Source organism: Pteropus vampyrus, unplaced genomic scaffold (genome assembly GCF_000151845.1).
Source record: "Pteropus vampyrus isolate Shadow unplaced genomic scaffold, Pvam_2.0 Scaffold9830, whole genome shotgun sequence".
Taxonomy (NCBI): Eukaryota; Metazoa; Chordata; class Mammalia; order Chiroptera; family Pteropodidae; genus Pteropus; species Pteropus vampyrus.
In genome coordinates, this window is record NW_011898611.1 from 1 (window position 1) to 1,313 (window position 1,313).

The 1,313-nt window shown below is 65.7% G+C and overlaps 1 protein-coding gene across 1 annotated transcript; it reads right to left on the bottom strand.

Annotated features, from left to right (window-relative positions):
• Positions 1–8: 8 nt before the first annotated feature.
• Positions 9–656, bottom strand: LOC105310712 (forkhead box protein B2; the record flags this gene model as incomplete). Its single annotated transcript, XM_011386838.1, has 1 exon — positions 9–656. A coding segment is annotated over exon 1 (648 nt), but the record flags the coding sequence as incomplete, so codon positions are not given.
• Between the last annotated feature and the right edge of the window lie 657 nt (positions 657–1,313).

The following is a 1,313-nucleotide window of genomic DNA, read 5'->3' on the forward strand; positions in this document are numbered from 1 at the left end:
GCGGCCGCCTCTTGCATCTTGCCGGGGTGAGACGGCTGCTGAGGCTGCGACTGCTGGGACGGCTGCTGCAGAGGCTGCGACGGGAGGTGCGGTGGCGGCTGCGGAGCGGGAGGCGGCTGCTGGTGGAAATAATGCACCATGTGCGGCGGGGGCGGGGGCGGCGGCGGCTGGGGCGGGTGGTGGTGATGGTGGTGGTGCACTGCAGCGTGATGGTGGTGGTGGTGCGGGTGGTGCGGGTGATGCGGATGCAGGTGGCCTCCGGGCCCCGCGCCTGGTGCGCCTTTGGTGCTTCCTGCGTGCAGGTGAGTGTGGTCCGCACGCAACACCTTGAAGCGCTTACGGCGCCGCAGGAAGCTGCCGTTCTCGAACATGTCGCCACAGTCGGGATGCAACGCCCAGAAGCTGCCCTTACCGGGCTGGTCCGGCCGCCGCGGGATCTTGATGAAACAGTCGTTGAAGGAGAGGTTGTGGCGCAGGCTGTTCTGCCAACGCTGAGTGTGCTCACGGTAGTAGGGAAAGCGCTCCATGATGAACTTGTAGATGTCGCTTAGCGGCAGCATCTTCTCGGCCGAGTGTTGGATGGCCATGGCGGTCAGCGAGATATACGAGTAGGGCGGCTTCTGGTCGCTGTACGAACTCTTCCCCGGCCGCGGCATCGCCCCTGGCGCCTCCACCGCCCACCGGCTCCGCACCCGGCTCCCGGGGCCTGGCTGTCTCCACTAACTCCCACTCCGCTCGCCCAGCTCCACCACTCTGCCTTCTCTCGCCCCAGACCTTCTCGCCGTTTCCCTCCCTGCTTCTCTCAGCTGCCTGTCGTCTCTGCGCTTGACCTCTTGGGCCAACTTAGCTCTCCGACCCTCGCAACTTCTGGCCCCGACGGTCGCAGACACACGCACACAATATCGGGCAGGGCGCGCCAGCTTCACTGTCACCCTCGCGGCGTCTTCGCGCGTGTGGACAGAGATTGAACGCTGGAGTTGGCAGAGGACGAGTGGGGAGGGGCCGTGTTCCCCTCCAGCCTCCTCTTTGCTTTTGCTGGGTCTGAGGGAAGCCCAGGCCAAGCGAGCTACACACTCAGGACTCTGGCCCTTTAAATCCAAGTTGGCGCTCGCTGTCCTGGAGGCCGGGGGCGGCGGCACCTACCCGCACGAAGCGCTGCCCCCTGACCCGCCACTTAGTGCGCTCTGGGGTTCTGTTTTCCTGGAGGGAAGAGGCGAGGTAAGGAAAAGGAGGGTGGAAGCTGGGCAGCCCGCGTCTCCCTTTCTCCCGCGGATAGAGCCGAGGATAGAGCTGTAGGCTGTCGCTCGGGGGGG